At 45.3% G+C, this 26,586-nt stretch overlaps 1 protein-coding gene across 2 annotated transcripts in view; it reads right to left on the bottom strand.

Annotated features, from left to right (window-relative positions):
- PPP1R16B (protein phosphatase 1 regulatory subunit 16B) overlaps window positions 1-26,586 on the bottom strand; it is a 456,537-nt gene that overhangs the window by 198,638 nt on the left and 231,313 nt on the right. The window contains exon 3 of one of the 2 annotated variants that reach the window (XM_078652152.1): window positions 16,988-17,058. In XM_078652152.1, coding sequence (XP_078508278.1) covers window positions 16,988-17,058 — 71 coding nt within the window. Of the gene's footprint in view, window positions 1-16,948; window positions 17,059-26,586 lie in introns of both variants that reach the window. The other variant, XM_078652151.1, reaches the window with a different exon arrangement.

The following is a 26,586-nucleotide window of genomic DNA, read 5'->3' as shown; positions in this document are numbered from 1 at the left end:
ACCCAAAGAGACAGTTCATGAATATTACGAGAGATTGCTGAAGGCGTTTAAACAGTATAGCGGCTTGGATGTAATGGATCCAAAAGACATAGGGCAATTCGTGTCCAAGTTCGTCCTGGGACTGAGACCGGATATTAGTTTAATGATTCAGCAACACTCGATTTGTTGGCAAACTAAACCCCTAGATGAAATACTGAGATATGCCAGGTACTGCTGTGATGAGATTGATTCCAAGGCTAAGAAACTAAAAGAAAAGTTGATGGTGGTACAGATGCAAGCAGCAGGGAAAGGGGGACCGCAGCAACAGCAGCAAGGAACAGGTACAGGAGGAAAGAAGCAGTACAGTCAGAACAAGGGTAATGAGGAGAGTTCCACCTTTAGACCCAGAATAGACATAGCTACCTTGAAGAAAACGACTAGGTGCCACCAGTGTAACGAGCTGGGGCATTGGAAACGCGAGTGCCCTTACAATGTAGAGATAGGAGAGCAAGAAATAGAGGAGGAAGAGGTTCAGAGCGCGCCTACAAGAGGGGTAACGCCATACCAAGGAAAGGTGCTCAAAGGGGGGGGGGCTCCTCCCCGAGCCCAGTTCCCGCAACCTCCTCGAGTAGGGAGTATGGGTAAGACCTATAGACAAATGCCCCTGTTTGTGGAAGGTGAAGAGTGCTATTATGTGGACCCATTAACCGGACAAAGAGTGGAAAGAGAAGACTGCACCCTCGGGGCAGCCTTAGAGGTAGATCAGAGGGGACCCTATGTGGAAGCAGAAGTAGCAGGGTGCCCTACGACATTTCTGGTGGACACAGGAGCCACTAGATCCACGATCAGATCAGCTGCAGTTCCAGACCTGCCCATGTCCGGAGAGACCATACAGGTGGTAGGGGTCGCAAACAGGAGAATAACCAGCCAATTGACAGAACCGGTACAGGTGAAAATAGGGAAGTACAGTGATGAGCACCAGTTTGTGGTTTGCGATTCAAGCCCTGTGTGTCTGCTAGGAAGAGACCTGTTGTGTAAATTGAATTGTACTATATATTGTACACCTCAGGGAGTGGAGGTATTGACCAATGATGATGACGCAGATTTCAAAGTTGCAAACTCCAGAATATGCGTGGAGCTGTACCCTACTTTGACAGTAGATGAGCTTCCCTGGGACTTGAGAGAGACAGTGGCATCAGAAGTATGGGATTTCACTGGGGAAGAGATTGGATTGGTCAAAGGGGTGGACCCAGTGAAAATTGTAGTGAAACCGCATGCTGAGTTCCCAAGAACACCCCAATATAAATTGACTCCAGAAACGATTGCAGGCATAAAGCCCGTGATCGAGTCCATGATTAAACAGGGAATACTGAAAGAAATCGTGGGTAGTCCATGCAACTCCCCGATTATGGGTCTGCAGAAACCAAATGGGAAATTTCGGATAGTGCAGGACCTTCGAAAGATTAATAACATAGTCGTTTCATGTTGTCCAGTGGTACCGAATCCATCAGTGATACTGTTTCAGATTCCATTCCAAGCTGAGTGGTTCACTGTGATCGATCTTTGCCAGGCTTTCTTTTCGATCCCTTTGGACGAAGATAGCCATTTTCTTTTCGCATTTAAGCTGGAAAATCGCGTCCTAACATGGTGTCGTATCCCTCAAGGGTATACAGAGAGTCCATCGATCTTTAACCAGCTTCTGAAGAAAAATCTTGAAAGTCTAGTGCTGCCCCAGAAGTCAGTTCTGGTCCAGTACATAGACGACCTCCTTGTGGCGTCAGAAACAGAAGAAGCTTGCAGGGAAGACTCCATTGCTTTGTTAAATCACCTAGCTGCCAATGGGCATAAGGTGTCCCCGGGAAAATTGCAGTACTGCCTGACAGAAGTGCAGTACTTGGGACACAGAATTGAGAAAGGCAAACGAAAAGTGTCACCAGACAGGATAGAGGCGATCATGAAAATGAATGCGCCTAAGACACAGAGAGAGGTCAGGATGTTCCTAGGGATGGTGGGTTATTGCCGACAGTGGATCGTGAACTTTTCACTGAAAGCAAAGCCCTTGCAAAAACTGACGCACAAAGAGGTGAGTGATCCGGTACCATGGGACAAAGACTGTTTGATGGCGTTCCTACAGCTGCGAGAGGACCTGTGTCGCGCTCCGGCATTGGGAATGCCTGATTACAATAAACAATTTTTTCTTTACTGTTGTGAGAGAGAAGGTTGCGCGTTGTCTGTGTTGGTCCAAATCCATGGGAATGCCCGTAGACCAGTTGCTTATTTCTCGGCTACTTTAGACCCAGTAGCCGCAGCGTTGCCCGGATGTCTCAAATCCGTTGCTGCAACGGGTGTCAGCATTGAGAGATGTGAAAATATTGTCATGGGGCACCCGTTAGAGGTATGCGTGCCACATTCTGTTGAACTGTTGATGACCAGGACCAAAACACAGCATCTGACCAATAGCAGGCTCACGCGCTATGAGCAAGTTATTCTTGCTGCAGAGAACGTGACCCTCAAGAGATGCTCTGTTTTGAACCCTGCTACCTTAATGCCACTTCCAAATGATATTGATGATGATGATGAATATACAGACCATGACTGTCTCGATGTGACTGAACTATGCACCAAACCCAGACCCGACATCGTAGATGAGCCACTGACCGACCCAGACGAAGTTTTCTTTGTCGATGGCTCATGTGTAAGAGACGAGGTTGGGCAGTTGAGAGCAGCTTATGCTGTTTGTACAATTGAAGGAGTTGTGGAAGCTGGGTGCCTGGAAGGAGTACACTCCGCTCAGGTAGCCGAGATTATTGCCCTGACACGTGCTTGCTTAGCAGGCAACCAAATTCGAGTCACCATCTACACCGACAGCCAGTATGGGTATGGGGTAGTTCATGATTACGGGCAGTTATGGTCTCAAAGAGGGTTCATGACCTCTTCAGGCTCTCCCATTCGCAATGGAGAGTTTGTGCGCCTGTTGTTAGAAGCATTGCAATGCCCAGCAAGTATCGCAGTTGTAAAGTGCATCGCACATACCAGAAATGAGGACTTTGTTTCGAAAGGCAATAGATATGCTGATGAAGTTGCGCGGTATTGCGCGGAACAAGGTTACTCTTTCACAGAGGTGGATGTGGGTGGAATAAATGTAAGAACTGAATTAGCCATGATATTGGAAACTGTTGATACTTGGGATGAACTGTCAACCATGCAAGAAAATGCTCCTGATTCTGAAAAAGAAACATGGGAAAAGGCAGGATGTGTAATGGGTGAGACCCATTTTTGGGTCTCAGCAGACGGCAGAGCAGTGTTGCCCAATGAGATGGTGAGTCCAATGGCTAGACTCATACATGGTCCTGTACACTTAGGGAGAGATGCTATGCTGAGAGTGTTTAGACAGACTTGGTACAATCCTAAGTTTAGAATAGCAGCAGAAGCAGTGTGCCAGCGTTGTGTGACCTGTCAGCAGCTGAACGTAGGAAAAAGAACACCAGTTGCACTAAGTCACATAGGAAGGTCTGGAGGTCCATTCAATCGAATGCAGATAGATTTCATTGAAATGCCAAGGTGCAACCGCCTCCGCTATGTCCTGGTGGTTGTTTGTGTGTTCTCCAGATGGGTTGAGGCATACCCTACACGTAGGTGCGACACCCTCACAGTGGCTAAGTTACTGCTTCGAGAACTCATCCCTCGCTTCGGGGTGCCGGCCTTTTTGGAATCAGATAGGGGAACACATTTTAACAGCGAGCTTGTGAAGATGATCTGTGTAGCACTAAATATTGACCAAAAGCTACATTGCAGTTACCGACCAGAAGCCTCAGGAATTGTGGAACAAATCAATGGCACAATCAAGGCCAGAATAGCGAAAGTGTGCTCCTCAACGACCCTGAGTTGGCCTGATGCCCTGCCATTAGTCCTCATGAGCCTTCGTAGTACCCCAGACAGAAGAACAGGGTTGTCACCACATGAGGTGTTAATGGGGAGAGCAATGAGGCTGCCATCTATTCCAGCTACTGCACTGTTAAATATCACAGATGATATGATCCTGGACTATTGTAAGGGGCTGTCTGACGCCATGCGTTCTGTGTCCCTTCAGGTGCAGGCTGCAGAGGTTCCAGCGTGCCAGGGCCCGTGCCATGACCTGAACCCTGGGGACTGGGTCCTGGTAAGAAAACACGTGAGAAGAAGCTGTTTGGATATTCGTTGGCGTGGGCCCTTCCAGGTCATCCTGATCACAAACACGGCTGTAAAGGTGGGAGGCCTGCCCAATTGGATCCACGCGTCACATACGAAAAGGGTTCCAGCACCTCTGGAAACAGCTCCTCTCTCGGATAGACGTCCAGCAGAGGACCGAGAAGCCATAGAGGGGGCTAGCCAAGCTGTAGAGGTGCCAGCGGAAGCAGGGAACGAGTCTGACCAAGCTGAGGACGGTCAGTACAACAGCGAAACAGAAGACGCTACAGAAGGAGAAAGTAGCTGGGAGTACGAGTCTGACCCTGACAGGTCTGAAAGAGAGCGAGAACAGACCAGAAGGAGAAGGAGTAGAAGGGCACGTGGAGAAGCTAATTGGCCGCAAAGAAGGAGCTCTAGCCTGAGGTCAACTCCAGAAGCAACCCTTCCTCCGATATCAGAAGACTCAGACCCAGAAGAAGGTGTTCAGGGCGCTGAAGCACCGGACCGAAGAAGGTCAAGAAGAGTGCGTGTGCCTAACAGAAGATACTCCACACCTGAGTGGACATATCTGGCGACAAATGTCTGTGAAACCGGAGACAGGGAGGATCCGAGCGGTGGTGGTGTCCAGTTCTGAGCCCATTATCACCGTGGAAATACGACTGTTGGTACCCGGTGTCGAACAAGAAGGGTCGCTGACATTCGTGCTCCCCAGACCTCCCCGCCTCAGCAAGTTAAAACACATGTTTCTTACAGAATTGCAATTCCCCGACTTTGGTACAACGATAACAGCACATGAAGAACACAATCTTCGTTTGGAAATACTGAACTATGCTATTGAAGCTGCAACCACAAATCTGATAGTAGACTGTTAAAGGACTTTGTAAATAAAGCAAGCAGAAAAAGAAGATTACCTAGCGCCCAGGAAGCAGAGAATTTTAGGGAATTCCCCTTGAGTGGATGGAGAAGGGCTAGGGTTGTCTTTTTGAACTGTTAAAGGACTTTTGCGAAGAAGGCTGTCAGCCTCCAGTTGTGTGGATTCTAAAGACAAAAGGATTGAAAAGAGACTGTAAAGGAACGAGAGGAAAAGAACTTTTTGCAAAGATAAAGAGAGAGCTATAATATCTGACGAAATGGAGGCCGGCACCCCGAACCGCAGAGCTAAATGTATAATAGGTACACTAATAGTAGGAGTGATAATACTAATAGCTTTAGTGGTAACAATTTCTTATGTAAAGGGACATGAGGAAGAGGTAAAGGTAACTGATGTGAGTTCTGTAGTAACGCTTACACCTATTGTTGCTGGTGAGAAAAGGGAAAACACTCAAGAGAAAGCGTTATTGGCTGCAGAAGCCCGCAGGTTACATGTAGACGAGTCCCAAGGAGACTTTAGGTCAAATGCTTATGCTAAACTTTTGTATGAATACGTGGATGCCATGGAGGTTAAGGATTGCTACGTCTGCATGCAGTTGCCTGCGTCTGTAGATGAAGGAATTCGCTATCATCACCTCCCTCTGACATATGGCATTACATGTAGCTTATTGCTTAGTATATTTTATGAGAGAGATAGTTTTGAATACTATTTCTCAAATTATGATTCAGTGTTGCCAGAAGTCCCGAATTATAAGCAGATGAATAAATGGGATTACTGGAAGAGTGAAGACAGATTGGCTAAGTTCTTCATTCCTTGGATTACCTTAGATACTTCACATGCCCGTAGAAATAACCTGACATGCAAGGTGTCAGAAGTCGAGAAGAAGTTCATAGGGCAGGTGGATGATCGTTACAGGAGACAAAAGATTTTGAAAAAATCAGGACAAGGGAAATTAGATTGGACCGAGGAAGAGAAGTCACACAAGAGAAAGGGTAGTAGTGGTCCAATAGCTTTAGATAAAGCGCAGAGAGGAAAGTTATGTCTTCACCGAGCCAAAACGTATTATGAAAATGTATACGTGGGTGAAGTTGACTGTGAACATGCTTTTAATTTAGAGTACTACACTAAGGATTTCCTGAAGGGAATGCAAGTGATTCCAAATGTGTATTTTGTATGTGGAAGAAATGCTTACGTGAGACTACCTGACAACTGGTATGGATCATGTTACTTGGCAATTGTCTTCCCCAAAATATATCATGCACAAGACTTAGTGATCATTGAGGGTCAGACATCATCGAGGGGAAGGAGAGATGTAGGTGATGCCGAAATGGTTGGAGATGTCTTTGGAGCTATGTTCCCTCTTTTGGGAATAATCCTTAATGATGTTAAAATTAGACGACTGGCAACAGTTGTCGACAGGTTGTCTGCCAGCACTGCTCAGTCCTTAATGCTGGTGGAAGGAGAGATGCAATCGATAAGGGCTATGGTTCTTCAAAATCGTCTTGCATTAGATGTCCTACTAGCAAAAGAGGGCGGAGTCTGTAAGGCTTTGAAGGTCCAGGAATGTTGCACTTACATTCCAGACAATTCGAAGCCCCTTGAGAAAGTTATTAAGAACATAACTAGTATTCACAAGGAGATCGAAGACTTGAGTAGAGAAAATGTCTGGGAAAAGGTGGGCCACGGAATGAGTACAGTTGGAGGGTGGTTTTCCACCTTAGGCAAAAGCTTTGTATGGTATATCCTAAAGCCTATCATCATAATATTGATCTGTGGGATAATATTGTGGGGATTGGTGAGGGTATTCAAATGGTACAGAGCAAGAAGGTCAGAGAGGGCCCAAAGAGAGCAGCTGCAGAGATTGGCTGCCATACAAGATAATCAGTACAGGAGCCTGAGAGCTCTGGAAGCGCAGAGAATGCCAGCAATAACTGCAGTTTAAATGTTAGTGATGACCCCGAGAGGTCATCAAAGGGGGGAACTGAGAGAGCGCAAACTGATTTAAATGTATGAGTACATCACACTTACCTGTAGTAAGCACAAATCATGAAGAGAAATGCCATGAGTGCTAATAGTATCTGCAAATATATTCTGAATGTATAGCTAATGTAGAGATTTAAGTAGAAGTGGAACTAATACAGAAATGTGTGTCATTATATGACTTTATTAGATGTGATTATTTTTTTGAATCCATGTCGTGAAGCTGCTAAAACATAAGATGGTATATGGTTAAAAGCAGAACGTGGTAGGCCTCAGGGCCAGAGCTGGAGCTGAAAGGGAAGAAGGTTCTTTTCACGACACAGATTATATTAACGTTTTTGGTCATTGCATTAATGGGCCATGATTTATAGAAATGTTTACTGAATAATAGAATAAGAGTATTAACATGCTTTAATTAAATGAAGAAGTTGAATGCTATAATCATAATGAGAAATATTGTAGGCCTGAAATGTTTTAACGTTGATTTACACGTACATGTCTGGGCTGAGAAATGTTGCAAGCCTATTTCTTTTAGAAGTATATGAGAGTTGGGTTCTTGGCTACAGATATCTGTCTGCAACAGGAAAGGGGGGATCCAATTATAAATGAATGAATAGAGGTCTGTTCAGTAGACGGCCCAGACATGGAGGAGGGTTCTGGAATGTTTAAGGGGTATCAGCGGGCCGGAGAAGAGACTGAGAAGCAAGGTCAACTCTAACGTCTGAGGCCCAATACAAAGCATCATGGAAAAAGCCTGAAGTTGCACCACGTGAGAGGCGTTTCGCAAGGGGCGTCTCAAATGTTGTTGACTGTTTTGTATTAGGGACAGCACCCCTGGGTGGAGTTAGAGCAGAGACCTGAGGACCCTTTAGAGAGCGGATGGGTAGGCAGAGAGGGGTCATGACTGGAGAACTATAGGTTTTCACCAAGAGACTTAGAGTGAGTGACTTCCCTTGGGGTCATTCACTGCTGACACCTTTGTTAAGTTGGGATTTGGTTAAGTAGGGATACCATCTAGAACAGGGTAGGGACGCCTAACCTGTGTTTGTTTTTCCTCCAACCTAAATGAAGGAGAGATATGCGTCTATGCTGATAGCTTTATTGTTCTTAGAACTTGTGTTAGTGATTTCTGTTGCTCGTCTGAGGGCTTTTCGAGAGCACATGTATGTAATTGGACCTGTGTATCTCGTGAATCTCATTCTGAGATGCCTGTATTTGCAGCTCATTATATCTTTACAATAAACTTTTGAAAATTAGAAGTTGTCCGTGATCTTTGGGAGTAGAGTCCTTTCTTGGGTGAACTAACTTGCAGATGGGTGTACTGTTTTCCTCCTAGACAGGCAACAAAGGTTCAGTCGACCAGAACGAGGTTTGGATCAATAGATATAAGGTATCGATCAAAATCTCGCCCTTTCACCTCTCACTGAGGATAGTACATGAGACTTCATTGTTGTACCTGACTCCTCTGCTGAACTATGTCGTATTTCCTTTTGCTGTTATATTACAGTACTTTCTTTTAACTAAGTGATGAGCTTTGAGCTGAATAATACGCACTTATGCCTGTTGGTTTACTGTTGAGTTCTGAGCTTTTGTCCACTACCTAATTCAGAAGCCAGTTACTACTCACCCTTTTCTACCCTAGGAGTGAAGTGCAGGAGAGGCGTACTTGCTCAAGTTTGCAGAGACACAGTAGGCTAGACCACAGGACACTAGTGGCAAACAATCTCCACCACCACGTTTGGGGGTCAGTGGTCCCTGTCTTCCTGGTGGTGGGGTCTGAGACACCTAAATCCCACCAACAGCCTTACTTGGTTACCTTGGTAGTGAAAGCATATCATTGCCAGCACAAACCTTTAACAACCTCATAAACTCTCCCTCGCGTCTTTTAATATAACCCACCCTGCTGTCACTCTTCGTAAAACAGACCCTTGTCAGCCTCCATTGCAGATCTCCTATTTGCAATGTGTCCTTGACCTTCACCACAGACTCAGAACTTGCCAATGCCCAGTCTAGTCCATGCAGAGCACCAATACAAGTACTACGCCTTTCTGAGAAAAGATACTACTCATGGAAGACCACACCATACTCCCCATGCTGAACTGTTTCGTTTCCACAAAGCCATTCATACCCTTGTTTCTCCCCACTATACTTTACCAACGCCCTTAAAATTGGCCTTCTAGAGTGCTCAGTGGATAGACCCCCAAAAAGCACAGAATACAGCTGCAACAATAGCCCTATTACATAAAAATAGACTGCCCCAAATAGCCCCAGGCAATACATATTGGCTCTTGGCCTGAGCAAGCTCTTAACCCCTTCGCTGCGGGGGTTATTTTCCCGCTGTGCTGGGGGGCGCGCACAGCGCCCGCATGCTCAAGCTCGTCATGAGGCACGGCGCTCCTGTGCTCATGACGAGCTCAGCTCGTCACAGGTGCATTACCTGCCGTGGAACGCTCAGCACAGCAGGGGAATTATCCCTGCATGCGAGCGTTCCATGGCTCATGATGAGCTGAGCTCGTCATGAGCACCGGAGCGCCGTGGCTCATGACGAGGTCAGCCCGTGATGAGCATGGAAGAGGTTAACACAAAATCTACAACAGTATCTGAAAGCAACATGACTGGCTTGTATTGCATGAAGAGCTCTGTAGAGTGCTACCTGGCGAGAGACACCTTCTGCTAGAGGGGGCATGGCAATTGCAGCAGGCAGGGCTGTGAGCCGCCATCCACACCACAGCTCTCAAATTGCCCTCATTTGCCACCTACTCCAAGAAGATGGTAAATAGGTGTGGATTTGAGCCCATTAATTGCCTCCCCTTATCCTCACAACTATTTAGGGTGTCTTGCTCCAGATACATCTGAAGTATTCACGGATGCTACTAGCCCATAACAGCCACATTTGCTAAGTGTCCTCTTTCGACTATAAATCCCCTAAATCCAGGTACTCTCTCTCATGAACAGACATGGCAATACCAGCGGCCTGCATTTTAGTCATTTCTTTTTCAATGCCTGCGTCAGGGTTGCCCGAGACCACTATGGCCCGAATTACAATTGGCCAGAAAAGGTCTCGCCAGTAAGTACCCTGCGTTCATGGGCGTCCACAGAATTTGTTTCAGAGGGGTATATTCAGGGCTTTAAGTGGGCCGGGTCTCACCGGGTCTGATCACCAGCAGTTTTTTTAAAGGGGGCCTCAAAACGGGTCTCTATTATTTGGCTCTGTTTTGTGCCCTGGAAAAGGCGGTCTGTTTCTTTCTGGACTGCAGTGACAGCAGGCACATCGATGTGCGCTGCTCACACTGCTCACTTCTCGCTAGTGGAGAAGTTACGGCATGACGTCATGCCAGGTGAGCGTTGTAGGGGAAGGGAACTCCTTTAAAGAGAGTCATTTTCTCTCTGGATTTCTCTTCTCTTTTTGAAACTCAGAAGCAGCAACATTGTCGTGGTGTCAGCAGGGCTTTAAGTGGAAGCTTTTTCGATATTATATACAACATGCCATAGTTGCTGCTTATTTATCTTATGCAACAAATAACCATTGACAAAGCCAATAGTCCTGCCTTTTTATAGGTATGATGTTACTTGTTGTATCATATATCTGGATGCAATGACAGAAACTGCAAAATACAAGTCGGGCGGTACACTATGCGAAGCACAGAATTTTAGCTTATGTGTTTTAAGCTGCACACTTAATTACATTGGCCACGCCCTTTGAGAGACAACCCCCAGTTTTTTCATCCCACTTAAAGCCTTCGGTATACCTAAAAAGATAATCCGGGTGGGGCACCCCTTGCAGACGCCTATGCCTGTGATGGGCTATTCCAGCTTGCCGAGTGCCTCTGGGCCTGAAATTACTGGGTCTGCACATACCAGGCTCTATTATTCCCTGAGGTACATATAGAAGTGGTCGGAGTCTGATATTTGGAGTAACAAATATCTCAAAGCATCACAAATTTCTCAGTGGATCACTTTCGCTTATATCTAAGCCACAAATGTCACTCAAAATAGAACAGGTTCATACATTCGGTGCATATTTATTTTTGCACATCTTAATTTCTAAAATGCGTAAATTCCAAACATTAGAGTAGAAGGTATTGCAATTGATGCATTGACAATATAAATCAACTTAGAGAAAACATATTTATATACAATAGATACATTCAAGTATGTTGACGCGCTCACGGTGCACAGAAAAGAAGGTATTTAGGAGGGATGGGTGTGTGGGGGTAGAAGTGGGGACCGGGTAAAGGTGGTGTGACTAGGTTATAATCACAGTGACAAGTGAAAGCCTTTACAGTCTATATACAGATCAATGGGTTCCGAAATAATCTCAGGCATAGGTTCCGTAATCATCCATTATTAAGTCCTATGCTCGGAAAGGTAAACAGTATCGGTTGTCGACGTTTCGACCCCTGAAGGTAAGGGTGATTCAAAACCTCAGGCTGGGGTCTTCATCAGGACGCGTGGTGTAGCAGGAGCGCCTATAAATAATGCGATAATATTGAGTGTATCTGGTGCTAACATAAATCATTTGGTGCACTCGAACTAAAGTGGAAAATTACATACTTTGCATGGGGCCCGGGTTGGGCCTCGAACTTGGGACCTTCCAAGGTTCCTATGTTGTATGATATACCTGTGAATTGAGTGAAAGGATCATAATTACAGTGGGCTGTCCAACATGTGGACAGTGCACCAGTGTAACATACAAACAAATTAAAAACAAGGGGAGCACTTACTGGGAGCTTTGCAAAATCCGATTGAATTTAGTGGGATTCTTTGGCCAGCCAGACCGGCCGGTCCGTGGGGAAATCCGTAAGTCTCTGAAAGTGAAAAGTTGCACATGGATCGGTCTGAGTGAACAGAATAAATAAATGACCGCCATCGCCGCATTCTAATTGCTTGGTAATCGCGCGGTATCGAGCATGAGCTAAGGAAAGCCTCTCGGGCTGGTAGTGAAGTAATTTATTATGGGTCATCATACTGGAAGGTCGTTTAGGGAAAACGTCCAGGCATGCCCTGGCTGCTTGGCATGGAGACGGTATGGCAAGCTGCACCAGAAGCAGTTAAAAGCGGTCAGTCATTAGTAAAAGCGGTATCTGGTTGGCTGCCCAGAGGGACGCTCATAGTAAGCGTGGGTAAATGACAAATTCACTCGTCACTAATCAGATTGTGATGAGGCAATGAAAGAGAAACCGCACAGCCAGAGTTTGCAACTAATTGCCAAATATACTGTGCGTTGAGAGTGATTCATAATCTTAAATATCCTACACGATATCAGAACATACACGGATCGGTGAAGCCTCTAGGGGCCGGGGAGACGCGCTGGAAAACGTCAAGGTCTCACCTGTTTACTCGCAGGGCATGTCTGTCTCAAACAACTCCTCCGGCTGTCAGCGGCGAACTGAGCCGCCTCGAGGTGCCGGCGCTGGCGCTAAATGCTGCTTGGGGGCTCGCCTGCTCCTGGCCAATCACCAGCGAGTAGGCCCAGGGAGCGGGGAAAATCAAATTCCTTGTTGAAACTGAATGTCAATCCCAAGGGGATGCACATTGAGTTCGTGTATGGTGGTGTTCTGCTTAAATATATTAATATACGTACAGAAACATTCAAAAAGGTAGGGAGCTGAGTCACTTGGGGTGTACGAGTTGGTTACAGAAAGCTGCTTTATAGATGGATAGACAAGATAGGGTAAAATGAACCCGGGCAGCATTGTATCAGTGACATAACATAGTGAAGTATACGTCCATGTGCCTTAATCCGTGACTAAGAAACCGCAAGGTTAGAACTACATGTAGTTGCGCCAAAAAATCACAGTTGTACAGTAGATATTTAAAAAGCCGCTTTTGTGCCTCAACCAAATACAAACATCAATCCGTAATATGCAAAGTAGTTCAAAAGTATTTGCCCAACGTACTTTCTAAATCAACCCCATGCTGTAATTATTTGGGTTGCAATAGAGTCAAATTAACAAGTGGCTCATTGTCTAGGTGGATTCAAGGTTGAGCTGGAGATACCCCTAATACATCAACACCTGGGACATCATGTTGTTGTGCCATGACCATTATACAGTATACATTCAAAGAGCCGCTTTTACGCCTTAACCCAATACAGACATCAATGCAGTTCAAAAATATTTACCCAACGTACTTTCTAGATCAACACCATGCTGTGATTATTTGGGTTGCAATAGGGTGAGATAACCACGTGGCTCATGGTCTAGGTGAATTCAAGGTTGAGCTGGAAAACCCCTAGTCTATCAACACCTGGGACTGAGTCTAAAGTATGCTATAAAGCGTGGGGAGGAGCCTCATAGTTCAATCTGGATCTAGAAGTGCCATCTGAGAGAATGTTGTTTCCAGTTCGTTTAGGCCATGCTGAACGGAGTTGAAAGATTGCATCCATTTACATTCACGCACATTCAGGATAGAATTGAGATTACCACCCCGTGGGCCCAGTGTAATTTTTTCAATGACCACCCACTTGAGTGATTCTGGTGTGTGTGAGTGTTCTTGAAAATGTTCTACGAGGGGGGCTCCCGGTGTTTTACATCTTATCCTGCTGCAGTGTTGTAGCACACGATTCTTTATTTTTTGTTTGGTTTGGCCTATGTAAATCATTCCGCAGGGGCAAAAAATTGCATAAATGACTCCCTCGGTGTTGCAATTAGTGAAAGACTTCAGAGTCACAGTCAAACTATTGTGTGTTACAGTTTTAGTCTCTAGACACAGTGAGCAGGCCTTGCAGTTGCCGCATTTGTGTTTCCCCAGGATAGCAGGTAGATTCCACATTGATTGTATAGTGGGGGCTGCCGGGCTGTCCAGCATAGAGCATACTACAAAGTCTCTAATGCTCTTTGCTTTTCTGAAAGCATGCATGGGTAGATGGTGCATTTCAAGAGTCTCTGACACGATATTCCAGTGTTTGTTCACAATCCTGCGTACTGCATTGCTTTTGCTACAATAGGTGGTCACGCAGATCATCTTGTCCTCCAATGGTTGACGCACCTTTGGTAGCAGCAAGGAGTCTCTATTGCTGAACCATGCCCTCTTCCGTGCTCTTTTGACCAGTCTCTTCGGGTATCCTCTTTCTATAAGTCGGAGGATAAGTTCATCTGATTCGTGGAAGTAATCCTCCTTCATCGTACAGTTCCTCCGAATCCTGAGGAACTGTCCGAATGGCAGATTATCACGTAGGGCCCGGGTGTGGTGGCTGGAGTACTGCAACAGCGTGTTTCTTTCAGTCGGTTTTCTGTAGAGGGTGGTATAGAGCAGCCCTTCCTTTTCTTTAATGGTGATATCCAAAAAATCAATTGCTTCATTACTGCACGTGCTGGTAAACTGAATGTCACCTGATTGAGTGTTAAGCCAGTGCGTAAAAGCCTCCAATTCTTGCTTGTCACCTGCCCATATGATCAGTATATCGTCTATATACCGGCGGTATTCCAAGATCTTGTCATGATACGGATTAGTTGGGCAAAGAATCCTGTGTTGCTCATACTCGTTCATAAAGAGGATGGCCAGATCTGGGGCAAAGGCCGCCCCCATGGCTACTCCTTTCATCTGCATGAAGAAATCATCTTGGAATATAAAGAAGTTCTTTGTCATTGCAATCTCAAGCAGGTCAATGATAAATTCCGTGGGGACTTCTGCTGGTTGTGGTCTTGATTCCAAAGCCCTTCGTATAGTTGTCAGAGCCGGTTCTTGAGGGATGCTTGTGTATAAGGACACGATGTCCATAGTTACCAAAAGTTGTTTCTCTTTATCAAACGGGCGTTGGTCTATCAGGTTGATCACCTGCATCGTGTCCCTCAAATAGGTAGTGGTGGCTTCTGCCAATGGCTTCAGGAAGACATCAATGTATTTACAGAGGGGCTCAAGGATGGACCCACACCCTGATATGATTGGTCGTCCAGGAGGTTTAGTGGGGTTCTTGTGTACTTTGGGTAAGACATAAATCGTCGGTGTCCGTGGTTGGTCAACATTAAGGTAAGCGTGCTCTTTCTCGGAGAGGAACCCGGCTTCCTTTGCTTTGGCCGTGATAGCGAGGATCTGGCGTCTGATCTCGTTGGTTGGGTTGGTTGTTAGTGGCCGATAGCTCACATTGTCACTCAGTTGCGAGTATATCTCTTGTTTGTAATCCTCCGTCCCCATGATGACCATCGCACCACCTTTGTCCGCCGGCTTGATGACCAGCGATTTGTTATTCTTCAGGCCATCCAGAGCTGCTCTTTCGCTCTTAGAGATATTGTGTCTTACATATGGCCGTTCCTTCCACATCTTGAGTACATCATTCATCACAAGGCTTTCGTAAGTTAGAATTCGATGATTGATCATGGCAGTGTGGGGTGTAAAAGTGGAGGGCGGTCGTAGGTTGGTGAATGATCTGGTTTGGGTAAACGGTTTGTTTAGGAAAAAACTCCGCAAGCGAATCTTACGGAAGAATCTCGCCAATTCCGTTTTGATGGTAAATAAATTCCCTTGTGAGGTCGGGACGAAAGAGAGGCCCTTACTCAGGACTCCTGTCTCTGCAGGGGATAGTATCTGCTGAGATAGATTCATAATGGGGCTTACTCTGGTTACCAGCGGTACGTCTTCTTCCGTGTGCTGATTTCCCCGTGGTTGGCCTGCTGGAATCTCACCTGCTTGCTGTTGTAGCCTTGCTGTCTCGAGTCGTCCCAGTTCTGAGGGTCCTTACCTCTGTTCGATCGTCTGTTCCATCCACCTCCTCTCCCTCGGGGGGGTCTCCATGTATCGTTCTCTAAAAAAGGTTGTTGTTGTCTGCTGGGAGGATCCTGTGCTGGTTGGTACCATTGCTCTTGGTTTTGATAATTGCTTGGTCCAGCCGTGTCGTTATCACTTCCTCCACTGTACGAGGAGTCTGAGAAATTGGTGTATCTTCTCCCACCTCGTTGACCACCCCGGTAGCCCCCTCTGCCTCTGTAGAAGAAGCGACCCTGATTGTCCTGCTTGAAATAGTCCTCAGCCAGGTACGGGTAGGTTTTTTTCTTGTTATAATATTGGATGTCCTTTGCTAATTTCTCCAGTTTTTTGTTTTGAGTTTCAACATCAAAGTCTTTTAATGTTTTGTTTAGACGGTCAAGGGTGTCTTTGGCGCTTGCAAAGGCTGAGTGGCTCGCAATTTCTTCCTTCAGTTCTTCAATTTCCTTGCTTAGCTGTTCCACCTGGTCTCGTGCAGTCTCTACCCCAAGGACCATCCAATGACGGGAACAGTTATTTGCCACAAAACTGAACCCCTCCTTGAATTTAGGATTGTCCACAAAGATTGCCGGCTCGTTGCGTACCTGTAGTCCCGTGGGTATGACGTTGGCCCTCAGGTATCCAGTAAGCAGATGGCCATGTAGTTTAGTGCGTACTAATTTCTTCTCGAGACGCTCGAGTTTATTGATTTTCTCATTGAGTGAGAAATCAACTGTAGTAATGTTGGTTGATAGGAAAGCTGTCCCGGTGTCTCCCCCGATTAGCTCTCTATTATTCCCTGGCCCGGGGACCTTGCAGCCAAAGCTTAGTGCAGAGTTTTCACCCTCCTACTGTGCACAGGTGGGACCAGCAAACACTCTGCCAGGTCGCCCCTCGCCTACTCTGCCCCCCTCCCCTCCCCTCCCCTCCACACACCATCCACACCACACCACAGCCCTCAAACTGGCCTATGCACTCCTTTACCACCTGTTCAAAGAATATGGTAAATAGGTGTGGATTTTAGCCTCTTACTTGTAAAGAAGGGGGAAACACATGTGAGCTCGGACCCAGTATTCCAAAGCCTCTGTGTTATTCCTCAGTGCAAGGAAAGCAACTCATACTCCCTACATTTAGGTGCGGGAATACCAACCAAACCAGGAAAACAATAAATCGTGCATTACAAATGATAAAAATGAACGAATACTTTAACAACACAGGCACAGGACAATACAACACCGTGCAGGCGGCCTACCCCCAGGTGCGTCTCACCTGCTGCAGTGCAGTGTGTCTATCCCCTGTAGGTCTCACCTGATGCAGCGCAGTCAGTCCGTCTTCATTGCAGAGGTCCGGGTCCACGTTGTTTTTCAACAAAAAACGCACTACAGGAAGAGAAAGAAACAAGCATTGGAAATGCAATAGGTCTCGCAAAAGAAAAGTTTGAGCTTTTGGTGTGGTAAATGTAAATATTTTTAAATTTTTGTTTATGTTTTGCAAATTATAAAAGTATTAATTTTGTTATTTGAAATGCCAATAGTTATAAATTTAGCAAATGTTACATCTATAGCATTAGTAAAGGTACATGTTTAGTTTTCCCCTGTCTTCCATGTATTGATCTGACAAATCACAATCTTTTAAAAATGTTATAAATAATACGTTTGCAATGCAATAGGGCTCGCATTAGAAAAGTTAGAGGTATTAGTATTGTAAATGACAAATTTTTTATTTATGTTTTTGTTTTGAAAATAACGAAATTAATAACTTTGTCATTTACAATGCCAATAGTGTTAACTTTTGCAAACGTGACACCTATAGCATTTGTAATGCAATATGTGTTGTATTTACATGACTTAGATGTATTAATATTAAAAATAACAATGGGTTGTATTTTTTCCAATATTTAATACTTAAATAAAAGTTATTGTAATTTATAATGGCAATAGCTTAAACTTTTGCAAATAACTTTTTCGAAGATTATGTTTAGTGTATTTTATTGTTTGTGGCAAAATATGGAGGAAACAGATTACTAATCTCTTTTTTACTGAATGATAAAATAAACAAACATGCACACAGGGTCTGAGTGAGTGGGAGGAAGGTGATTGGGGAACGGATGTGATTTACAGTCGTCAGCTGAGTGTGTTTTGTTCACAGTAAGCCTCAAAGCTCCAGAAGTTTTGGTAAACAGTAACCTGGTCAACCAGGGAATGTCACAGCTTCACTTGAACGTTTTCATGGCAGGTTATCAAATAACCGAGTGAAGGTAAGATGTGCAAGTTACATTTTAAGTCCCCTAGACACAGGTTTGTAAAAACCCACTTGCGCTATGCTGCGCTATGCTGCGCTTGAGATCTCTGTATTTAGCAGCTAGAGGCTGTACACTGTGTGCTGTATAAAGGCAGCAGCATATCTGCGCCACATTTTGTTGTTTTTTGTCTTCAATTAAGTCATTTCACAGCACACTGTCACTCAGGCGGGTTTGTATCAGAGGTAATGAACAGGAACGCCTCAGGTAGGAGTCATGCGCTGCTTACATTTACTGTTTTCATACCGAATTAATGTACATGCTGGCTCACTGTGTTACCAAGCACTATTTTCTGACAAATAACTTGAGTCGATATCAAGTAATGATTATTTGCCCAAAACGTTCAGTTACTACTCATCCGCACGTTGCCTGGAAAAGAAGAACACGAAGGCGAGCTCATCACATAGGCAGGCAGGCAGGCAGGCAGGCAGAGAAGCACATGAAACAGAAAAAAACATCTAAAGTGGGAGAGTTTGGTTGGGGAGAAAGACACGAGTGAGCATGCAGCACACATGGACAGCGGAACACGGGACGGGGAGAAGCACAGGAAAAGCAAAATGGATCTCAACGGGGAGCGGCAGAAGATGGCGGGTAGAAGCACACAAGAGACACAGCAGCTTAGGAGGAAGAAACCAAGAAATAGTGCTGGGGGTATTTGTCAGGGGAGAAGCACAAGTGGGACAGGATTTTCAAAGCGACATGTTGGAGTGCTGCAGAGCGAGTCAGCCCTGCCGATTATTAGCTGCTGGGGCAGGATTTAGAAAGCGACATGGGGAGTGCTAAAAAGCGAGTCAGCTCCACCAATGGTTATTAGCTGCGGGGGGGAGCAGGGTTTAGAAAGCAACATGGGCACACGAAGGCGAGCTTATCACATAGGCAGGCAGAGAAGCACATGAAACAGAACAAGTTAGAAAGTGAAAGTGGGTTAAACAAGTGAAGAGAAAAAGGATAACTAAAGATGGGAAAACATAATCATGGTAGATGATTTATGGCTCCGAGCTAGAGGAAAAGAAATAGATAAAAGCAAACTTAAACGCAAACGGACCCAAGATAAAGAGCTAGTGAGAGTAACAGAGAGGTATTATAACACGACCGGAGAGTAAGAACAACGCAAAGGGACGGAGAAAAGAATGGATGGAAAACGGGGAATATAGCACAACGACGGAAAAGAAAGGAGAGAAGTGAAAAGACCGAGGCGAACATGTGGGAGAAACGAGACACGGCCTGTCGGCCGTGAAAGTGAAAGTACGGCCGGCCGGCCGTGAATAATTAGGGGAGGAGAAATGCCTAAGGCAGAGCGCACAGCTGGGGAAGCAACAGATGGCTGCCTTTGATGTGCACGCGCTTTGCGGTCAATGCGCTTGCGCATTGAGCTTGCTTTTCACGGGCACAGCATGAAATCGCCCGAATGGTTAAGCTCTGGATAAGCCCCTATATTCTCGCAAGCTCAATGCGCAAGCGCATTGACAGGCAAGACCTAAAAATCACTCCTGTGAATACAAATCACCTTAAGTCTCCGGAATGACTTTTAGGGACGGGAGCACAGGGGACAGCTGGGAGGAGGCATTTATCTCTAGTGAAAGATCCTCCTGTCACTTGGCACTCACTCTTTTCGAGTAATGTTTTCCGTTCCCCAATCGCCTCATTATGGTACAATGAAAACTTTACATTAAGTGTTCCTGCAACGCCCGTGCAAGGCACAACACGCCGGTGACTCATGCAACAAGAAACACTGACAAACTCCCACGTCTGTTGTTTTTCAAGTTAGTCGTACCCAGTGACGTGGATACACAATGGCAAAGACTGTAAGCATGACAACCTCTGGCAGAAAGGCTTTTTTTTGTGCTGAGCGTGGAGGTGTGTGTGGATAGGTTTATTTATTCCATCTGCAGTGCTCATTAAACACATAATAGTAATAATAATGAAAGTGCGGGCCCACAGCGTTTCTTAGAAGCTCTCCACCGGTGCTGCTGAATGCTGTTGTGTCTAAACACAAAGACTGTATATTGAGTCAGCCTCATGCCTTCTTTTTCACGCTACACTTCCTGCCTCTTCATTTCACTTTTGTCGGGTTTTTTCGCCTCTGCCTCTTCCCTTTTCCACTGTTTTCCTAGCTTTGTCTTCCTCCTTATTTCTCCCTTTGACAGACTCCTGCAGCATTCTGCCTCTTTAAGTGGAACTTTTTTTCCAGCCCAAAAAACAACATTTGCACTTCAAACGCTGTTATGTAATCTATGTATGCCAAATGAAACAGCGAACTGTTCTAACTGTTATATGTATATGTGTATCTTGTTAAGGAAAAACAATAAAAACATATTCCAAACAAAAAAAAAACTGACAATTTGCTTTATTATTGTGGTGGGCAAAAAATGTGCCTGCTACAAAAAATACTGCAAGGCATGTGCTCTGTCACTGCTGGAGATGGTGCTATGTCACAATCTGTAAACTTTCAGAGCCTTCAGAGGCGCAGCGCTTCGAACTGAAGGATGGCTGATGCCAAAGAAAACAGATTACAACCTGCTCTTTCTGGCATCAGACAACCTGCGGGTGCAGGGCAGCCGAGGCCGGGTGGGTTTAGGAGATGGAGCAAGACAGAGGGGACTGGGGGCATATAAAAATGCACACAAAAAAAGATACTTGGAAGTAGGTTAGGGGTTAAAGGGAGTCAGAGTTGCGAGGGTGGAGGGCAGGAGTACCTTTCAAGGGCCTGCAGATTCCACAGGTGGCACACCTAAACATGTGAGGTGGGCCGCAGGCTAACTGCAGAAGAGAGGGCTCTGTGCATTTCAAAGGCAGGCAACAGGGGAAGTTAAAATCTCTGCTGCCTGCTAGGCTGTTGCTCAACCTCCCTTTAGTGGCTCAGGGCCGGTGCAAGGCCAGTAAATAGAGGTTGAACCCCATGTTTTTAACACAAATTTTGCAGGTACTTTTGTAAACATTTTTCAAAGCTGCTGATTTCTCTCTGTTTTTGCAAATCGCAAAATCAATATATCTTGGGTGGTCTGCCTTTCAGCGTTTTTCACTCTTGCTCTGGGTCAAAGTCTGGTGATGAAAAATAAGTCCTGGTGGCAAACATCCACAGAGGCCTGCACAAATTAAGGCAGTGGTGGCTCCTCCACTGAGGCGGTTGAACGTAGCCTCGCTGCCTTTTAGCAGTGTAACAAAGGAGAAATGAAATTATAATAAATGAACGTTATTATCATTTTCTTTGTTCCTGCGGGTGGGGCGGGAGGGCTGTTCCGATGACAGTGCAGGGGAGGAGTGGTTTGCCCACTCCTGAGTGCACATGATTGTTGGGCCGGCCCTCATGGGCCGGCCAAACTGTCATGCACACTTTCCCTGTTCTCCACGCAGGCTGCATTACAGCCTGCATGGAGAACATGGCCGGACTCCCTGTTCCTGGCTGAGCTTTGAAGCATGCAGCTCAAACCAATCACAATGCTGCATTGCAGCATTGTGATTGGTCAGGGGAGTCTGGGTGCTTACCAATCACCTGGGTGCCCGAGTCCTGATGGAGAAAAGACGTGACAGAGATAAAGTAAGATTTTTTCCTTTTTTAATTTTTTTACAACCCCCACCCGCCACCCCGATCAGTGCTGGCCGCCACTGAATTAAGGCCTGTTTCTTTCTGTACAACCGCAAGTTGCACAATGCTTGTTAATATGTATTTATAATAGTGATGCTCGTCAAAAGAAAAACAAGAACAAACTAGCAGGAAGCTGTGATAGGTCTATTCCATGCCTGACAGCGGGGACAGAGGCCCCAGGAAGAATGCAGGAGAAGGTGAGCAGCAGGCTTGTAGCAGGAGGTATGACCAGTAAGAAGCAAGGACACAAGAATGATGTGAACCCAACCAAAGGTAAGTATTGGTAAGTAAGGGAAGGGCTCTAAGTTTTGAAGCTTTACAAAAATATATATATATATCTTTAACTGACAGCACATGTGCTCTGTAGAGAAACCCTACGAAATGTGGCTACTGTTAACCTGTTATTCAATAACAGTAAGCATAAGTTTACTGGTATTGGATCGCAAGGATTTCTTCATCTCTCAATCCCAGGGATCTTTAGGTGGTGTAATGGAGGAGATAAGAGGGATATTGAACAATATCCGGCAGTCTGTAACATAAAGCAGCTCTACTTTAAGAAGGCCTTCTTGCAGAGCTGGTGCGGGGATATTTGCTACATTCCATCTTAAATGGCAAAAGCATCACATTTGCTTTTCTCATGCTCACAACACCCTAGGCAGCAATCTGATATTGCCTTTATTAGCAGTTAAATGTTAGATGTTCTCTATTAGTCGTGATTGCCCTCTAGACCTGAGTCGCTCAAACACTAGCAATAGAATTTCGGATAGGTCCTGTCAGATAACCTCCAGTGGAAAAAACAAGAGAGCTTGGTATGTTGGCCCCATCACAAAGAAGAAAATCAAATAGGGGTATCAAATATACCTTAAAATAGGTCAATGGAGATCTAGCTGGATGAAAATGCCCTGCCCAACCTGGAGTGAAATTGGCAGTAACCTATGACAAAAGATGATGATCTCAAATGCAAGAGGCTTAAGACAGGCTATTATAACAGTGGCATCAAGAGAGATTACATTTCCATTTTTCAAAATGCATGTGTAACGCCCTCGATAGAAATTAAGGAAAATTTTAGCATCTACTAAAAGTGGCATCTACTAGAAACTGTAAAGAACAGCCCGTGTGAAAAACAGGAGCTGTCAATTTCAAATCCAAAAGATAATTATCTGTGACTCCATCTCCAACAATCAGGTACCATATTTTAATATCCACACATTTCCCCAGCTCAGCTACAAGCCGCTTTCTACACATTCAGACTGTTGGAAACAGAGGAGATTCTGACACTAACCCGCCAAACATAGGCATATAATTTACCCATAAAGCTACGCCCACCGGCTTGCATTACTTGGAGACATCGGGCCTACGCAAAAATGCATCAGTACCAAAAGGATTTGTTGCCTGCCATTTGAAACTAGCAATCATCACTCCCCTTCTAAAAGCAACAGACACCTAAATAGCCTGCCTATCCTCCAATCTTCAACCTTCAACAGGCCAGCAATTTCGTAGAAAGGAAAGTAGTAGATGACTCCAATAATGCATGGGACTGAATCAGCGTTTTCACAATCACCAGTCTGGGTCCATGCCTTCAAACGGGCACTGAACCTGCTCTGTCCATCTCTAGAGATGAACCATTTCACTCAATGGATGAAGCCCTAATATTTCTCCATCTCTCTGCTGTCTAAGAAGTAGTGGATCACAGAATCCTATTGAATAGTGTAGAAAGCTGGGCAGGTGTTTCTAGGCCTGCATTTGCTTGAATCCAATACTTTCTTTACAACAACAGCCAGAAAGAAAGTATTGGTTACCCCTACATTCTGTGTCACTTGTATACCCCAAGTGGTCACGCCTTTTGTTCCTTCTTTTCTATATCTGTGTTCCTGAATCATGTCTTCTGATTTCTCTTCGACTTTGAGCTCCCATTTGCACATCAAGTCAATGCAGTAGCGAAGCGTGTCATCCTGAAGTTTTCTCTTTAACGTGAAAAACCATGTGGGTATTAATATAATTTGAAACATGTTGACTCGAATGAGGGTATAAGGCTAGCAATTCCCAGCAGTTCCCATCAACACCCCCTTGTATACTTTACTCATACCACGGGAACCCCAACAATAAAGGATAGTGGGGTGCCACTAAGTTCTTTTTGTCCTGAAGAACACGCCTCGAATATCTTTAAAGTGCTCCTTTGAACATGGCTGAGCACATCCAAGTCTGTAAGTGCCAGAATGAGGCCTGATGATGAAGCATACCACTAATAGGATGAGGGTGGGTGAGGGTCTTACAAACAAAGACTGGCAGTTCACTATAGAATATCCCACCAGGGGTCGCATTACACTTGTGGCGCACTTCCCTTCATTGTGCCAGGGGCACCTTTAAAAAGGTGCTCCCGGTGCAATGAAGGAAAGTGGGCCGCATTATGTTGAATGCGATGCCCCCAGGGCAGCTGCAAACTCATGCTGCCCTGGGGGCAGTGCATTGAAGTGAAATATGGAGCGCCTGCTTTACAGCCGCTCCGTGTTTCACTGTGCAGGCGTCAACCCACCTGTACTTTTAAAAGGAAATAGAGATCCCCTTGCAGGCGGGTGCAGACAGTGGTTGCACCACCTGCAAGGGGATGGCTGGGGGGGTCCACTGGACTGTCGTTGCTCCCTGCGAAGGGCTGCTGTCAGGAGGCGCACTGTCAGTGGAGAGCTTCTTTCCTTCTGTGCCCACGTCGCTAATACGGTGTGGGCGTAGAAGCAAAGAGATTCCCTTATTTGCATGGGGAGGGCACCCATGCAAATGAGGGAACGCCCCGTGCCGATAGCGCTATCGCTCCATGTGTGCCAGCACTATTGGTATTACAGAAGAGAACGCACAAGCGTCTGCGGCCCCTTCTGTAATGCCAAAGTGTCACAAAGGCCCGCAAAGCGGATGCAAACACCTGTTGCGCCCCGGGCCACTTTATGTAATACGGCCCAGGCCTCTAAGTGAACTGGTAAGGTGGAGGGCGTGTAGTCACCTGCACTCATTTTGGGAACTAGGACTTATTTTTCATCATTAGACTTTGACCCAGAGCAAGAGTGAGAAAGGGAGAAAGAAGGAGGCAGAGAAATATTGGAAAGCAATGACATGGAGAGAAAACAGGGATGAAAAGACTCCACAAGAATGATATAAAGAGACATGAAGTGTAGGGTGGTGGAAGAAATAGGCAGGATGTAGAAACAAGACTAGGAAGCTCTGGTATTCATCAGCCCATGGCATTCCGCAGTTAGCTTCTACCAAAACCTTTTTAAAAACAAATGAATACGACTTCCTCAGATCGCGTCTATAGGCATCTCTGTGGTCAGGTTTTGCTGGGTCTCTCTAGGCGAGGCCACATCACGGTGGACCTGGCATCACTGCCCCCGTTCAAATCATTGAACTGATCACAAATCACTTTACAGACACACCGCAAACTTATGATCTTCTGATCAAACATCTTCTGCCGAGTAGCGTAGAGTGAGTGGCATGGAGTGGCATGGAGCACTGCTGAGCAACTTAGTTTAGATTGTCGTAGAATGGAGGAGCAAAGAGTAGAGGGTTGTAGAGAGGAGTGGGGCAGAGTGTCATATAGTGGAGTAGTGTGCACTATCATAGAGTGAAGTATCATAGAGTAGAGCAGAGCGTGGTAGAGTGGAGTGGCATAGAGTGGAGCAAAGTGGCTTGGGTGTAATGGAGTGGCTGACCATGGCATAGAGTGTGGTAGAGTGGAGTATCGTAGAATGCAATAGAGTGGACTGTCGTAGAGTGGTATTACATAGAGACGAGGGTATACAGCCTTTACAACGAAACTTTTACAACGAACTACCATTACAACGCAACTTTTACAACGCAAACTATTACAACGCATTGCTCTGCGGGGCGCTCTAGGATAGGGAATAGGGTAATTTACTATCCAATAACCTTCCCTAGTGTCCACGGGGACTGGAGTTGGAATAGTAAATTAAACTATTCACTATCCAGCGCCTAAAAGCATTATGCGTTGTAACGGTATGCGTTGTAAAACTTGCGATGTAAAGGTAGGCGTTGTAAAAGTATGCGTTGTAACGTCATACATCCAGAGACGAGTAGTGTAACCTAGAATGAAGTTGCGTGGGGTGTCGTAAAGTTGAGTGTCGTAGAGTAGTGTGTCTTAGAGTGGAGTGGCATAGAGTGGATTAGAGTGTCATAGAGTGTCGTAGAGTGGAGTGTGGTAGAGTAGGATAGAGAGGATTGTCATAGAGTAGGATAGGGTGGATTATCATAGAGTGGAGTGTCGTAGAATGTAGTAGAGTGGAGTAGCGTAGTGTGAAGTATGCTTGTGGTTGTGCACTGCCAGTACACACACATTTTCAATTGAAATGACCATTTCATTTGCACATACAGATTTACTGCTAAAACTATACAGAGCTCAAACAATAATGTGTGGAAATGGCATCACTTAGTGTATTGATTTCTATTGATCATATTCAAATATTTGTTTCTAGTACGCTTCAGAAATACAAAAAAGTTGAACTTTATTTGTGCTTTCCTAATTCTGATATATTCTAAAATATTTGCACAGTTCATTAACAGACATTTACATTTTGTTGTGTGCGAGAAAAAAGCCTTTAGTAAGTAAGAAAAATATATATGAAGAGCGCACAGTACCCAAAGGTGTCACGGCGCTAGCAAAACCCAGCAGCTGTGACAGGAGCAGGAAGAGTAAATTAAAAAGTGAGAAAATCCAACACAGAATCAAAGGGAAAAAAGTCACCCCCTTTCAAAATCCCAGATTGTCAGATAAAGCCTTTCACTTTGAAGTGAGAGAAAGAAAAGTAAAAACCAAGCTCTCTCGGAAGACAGCACCTGACATTTGACCTCTGTATTTGAATGCACAGCAAATGTGGCACAATAAAAACAAAATGTAAAGGCCTCTTAACAGAAAGCAAGCACTCGTGGAAGAATACAGGAAATTAGCTAACCTGCACGGGAGGAACAAAGATATGACAGCCTAAAACAAATAAAGCCAGCGAATAGAAAGCAAGCATA

Source organism: Lissotriton helveticus, chromosome 7 (assembly GCF_964261635.1).
Source record: "Lissotriton helveticus chromosome 7, aLisHel1.1, whole genome shotgun sequence".
Taxonomy (NCBI): Eukaryota; Metazoa; Chordata; class Amphibia; order Caudata; family Salamandridae; genus Lissotriton; species Lissotriton helveticus.
Note: the sequence above shows the minus strand (reverse complement) of the source record. Positions and strands in the feature narration are given on the sequence as shown.